The 3,851-nt window shown below is 38.6% G+C and overlaps 1 protein-coding gene across 1 annotated transcript; it reads right to left on the bottom strand.

Moving 5' to 3' along the window:
- Positions 1-292: 292 nt before the first annotated feature.
- Positions 293-1,666, bottom strand: LOC117099902. The gene is made up of 3 exons (XM_033239425.1): positions 1,375-1,666; positions 941-1,186; positions 293-696 (listed from the first exon to the last, which is right to left on the bottom strand). The coding sequence occupies exons 1-3, from the start codon at positions 1,664-1,666 to the stop codon at positions 293-295; spliced, it is 942 nt and encodes a 313-aa protein (XP_033095316.1).
- Positions 1,667-3,851: the final 2,185 nt, after the last annotated feature.

Genomic DNA, 3,851 nt, shown 5'->3' with positions numbered 1-3,851 from the left:
GCTATAAACCCATTTCTTTTCGCAATTTGAAAGCTTGTTTTATGAAGCTAGTTCATCACGGTATCCGTCAGTCAGAGTTGACTATGGTTAATTATGCCTGTTTCATTGCTACCAAGGTAACAACAAATTAAAATTTTTTTCATCGGGTACATTTCTTGCTGTGGCTAAATAGACCTATCCGTGACTTGCATTTTCTACCACATGTGGCACTAGGGTATTCAGGAGCATCTGCTGGTCCATAGTGCACACTCACGTTCTTGCGTTTCGCTCTCTTTTCATTTGCCAATTGGGTTTAATGTTCAACATAATTTTGAAGCCCAGTGTAGACAGCGTTCCTCCAAGCACATCTATTTTCAGCAATCTTTTCCCAACTATATTCAGGGATGTTGACTGCCTTAATAGGCCTATCTCTTTTCAGAAGATCTTTATATCTGTGTTTTGGTCTTCCTCTTTCTCTCTTTCCTTGTGCTAGTTCTCCATATAGTATATCTTTGGGGATTCTATCATTGGGCATTCTTCTCACATGACCAATCCATCGTAATCTCTTTTTCAGCATAGACTGTACAGTTGTGAGGCCTGTTTTTGATAGCACTTCAACTTTGGTAACTTTATTTTCCCAAGTGATGTTTAGGATCCGCCTTAGATTTCTCATGCTTTGCATAAACTGTCCAACTCTCACTACCATAAAGCAAGGTGCTGATGACGCATGAATTATACACTGATATCTTGGTTTTTGTTGAGAGGAGATTGTTTTTCCATACACGGTTGTTCAATCTGGAGAATGTTGTAGCTGATTTTCCAATACGTTGGTTGATTTCTGTATCAATTGAAAGGTTACTTGTTACTGTAGAACCCAAGTATGTAAATTCTTCCACATTCTGTGTAACGAATATGTATCAATTTTGATGGAGGTATTAGGTTGGAGATCTTGATACATTACCTTTCTTTAAACTTATGGTAACAGAAAAATCATTGCAGGCTTCAGAAAAACGATCAACAAGCTTCTGCATGTGTGCCACTGATTGTGCAATAAATGCAGCATCATCTGCAAACAACAGATTTCTAACTGAGACAGCACGTGTTTTGGTCTTGGCTTTCAACCTTGCAAGATTGAACAACATTCCATCACTCATTGAATGCAGGTGGACTCCCTCAGTTGATGATCCAAAGGCATATTTGAGTAGTGCTGCAAAAGAATATACCGAAAAACATAGGTGCAAGGTCATCACCTTGTTTCAATCAACTCTTTACATTAAATCTGTCAGACTTTTCACCATCAATGTGAATGGTTGCCTTCAAGTTATCATGGAAAGATTTGATGATATTAGGAGTTTGGTGGGCACCCAAGCCTTCATAGTAATATCTTGAAAAGACCATCTCTGCTGATCAGATCGAACGCTTTAGTGAGATCTATAAAAGTGATAACAAGAGGCCGATTCTGTTCCCTGCACTTTTCCTGTATTTTCCGTAAGGAGAAGATCATGTCAATTGTGGATCTGTTGGAACGAAATCCACATTGGGACTCGGGATAGATGCTTTCAGCTATAGCTTCAAGGCGAGCTAGAGCAACACGAGCACAGATCTTACCAGCAACGTTGAGGAGAGAGATACTGTGGTAGTTGTTACAATCACCTCTGTCCCCTATGTTCTTATATAGTGTGGCCATAGCTGCATCTCCCCCATGCCTGCGGCACAGCTCCTATTTCCCAGCATTTACAGATGAGACAGTGAAGTTCCTAGATAATTGCATGCTTGCAATATTTAAACAGTTCAGGAGGAAGTCCATCACTTCCTGGTGATTTTCTCGCAGTTAGGCAGTCTATAGCATTGCTGAGTTCATCAATGATTGGCAAGCTATCAAGCTTGGTATTTTTGGTAGTGCGTTTAGTGCAGTGTCACTTCACTTACAAAATTCTCTGTAGAGTATAGTTCAGAGAAGTGCTCGACCCATCTGTCCATTTGCTTGTCTTTTTACACGATACACCTTCAATCTTTTGATTTGACAGCTACTGTCTTTTTCACTGAAGGACCCACTGCCTGTTTGATTCCTATATACATAGCTCTAATATTTCTTGTTGCCGCTGCAAGTTCAACTCTCTCACATAGTTCTGTCCAGTATTCATTTGCACATTTCTTCCCATTTTCTTGGCTATGTTTCTAGCACATCTTAACCTTTGAAGATTTTCCCAGCTGAGATTGTTCTTGTATTCTTTTAGTTTATTTCTTTTTTCTTCTATGTATGGCACCAGAATGTTACTTTTTGCTTCAAACCAATCTTCACTTTTCCGCTTCCGTTTTCCAAAAACATTTAAAGCACTTTCATACAAAAATCCTCCTAAATGTTCCCAGCTATCTTCTACGGCCGGACCAGATATGATTTTGGTCGAAAGCGATTTGGAGACTTCTCTAGTAAATTGTTGAATAGTTATCGTTTCTTTCATTGCTTGAACATTTAGAGCCGGGCTGACTTTACTTTTGAAATGATATTTCTTTATTGGTGATATTCTAATTTTACTGCAAACAATGGAGTGGTCAGTGTTGCAGTCACCACTGTGGTATGTTCGAGTGTTAAGAACAGAAATGATTGTTTTCCTCCTGGTAATGATCAGGTCTTGTTCACGGCAATGTTTTGAACGTGGATACATCCATGACACCTTGTGTTAAGGCTTTGATTTGAAGTTACGGCATGAATAACATCATAGTCAGTAGTAAGTAGTCTGTTGTCTTATGTAGAAAAGGCAAAATTTTGGGTAGATTCCTGTAAATTATGTTAAAACAACTCTAAAAACACTACTAATCACGAAAAAAGTGGGTGCCAGTTTTTTTTTTTTTTAGTCTAGAAGTGCCATTTCCGGCCATCTAGAGGTGCCATAATCATAAATTTTCTTACCTCAGCCAATCATGATGGGGCTAAGGAAATATAGACCCTCCACCTGTGAATGTCCCTCTCCAGGCCCCCTCTATTTCAAATTCCTGGATCCGCCACCGGATCTGGGTGTACCGCAAGACAGATCATTATGAATCACCCTCATCTGTTTATCACTTGCATATTGATATGTGTATTATATGTATACACAATATATATAAAGGGAGATAAATTCATGTACTGTATACACAAATTATATAAAGGATATATAATTGGAGAAAAACTGTCATTTATTACAGTATTGATAACTACCGTACTCAAATGCTCAAAAAACCTAAAAGGCTATAACTTTCAATCCAATTCAGTCAGTTGTACAAATTCGGAAATGTTGCCCCCCCCCCACCCACAAAAGTGAATTATTGCTATGTACCAGCTGACTAAATTTACATTGTATAAATGGAGCAGTTAGCTACATGCGGGAGGTGATAACGCTGTTTCAGTTTCTAAAGGTAAATTGTACATCTACCTGGCATCACTGGAGCATCTTTGTAATTACTTTTTTCCCACCAAATGGAGAGTTTATGGGAAACAGCAGCATCGTTATGTGAATTGCTGTGATAAAACTCAATTGTTCGTTATCATTGGAGATCTACGGAAGCCCGTTAGTGTCAACTGTGAATAAAAATTTCAAATTTCAAACTGATTTGAAATTTGTATTCACTGTTGACACTAACGAGCTTCCGTAGAGATCTTACTTGGCAGCTGATACTCTTAATCTTCAAACCAGGGACCTCCTCTCATTTATGTTGTTTGCTGATTTGCTCTTTACGCTCTCAATTTGGTAGGTATTATGCACCAAGTCTGTTGAGATTATCCCAAGTCTTTTTTCCAGGTTTACAACCTGTTGGTTACTGAAAAGGCAGTCAACAAACTGCTTAATGCACAAAGTTACTGGTAATTGCTTGGACCATCAGTCTACAATCTA

The sequence above is a fragment of the Anneissia japonica genome, unplaced genomic scaffold (genome assembly GCF_011630105.1).
Source record: "Anneissia japonica isolate Jap-2015-1 unplaced genomic scaffold, ASM1163010v1 scaffold163525_len7686_cov104, whole genome shotgun sequence".
NCBI classification, from domain to species: Eukaryota; Metazoa; Echinodermata; class Crinoidea; order Comatulida; family Comatulidae; genus Anneissia; species Anneissia japonica.
This window is presented reverse-complemented; position numbering and strand designations above follow the sequence as displayed.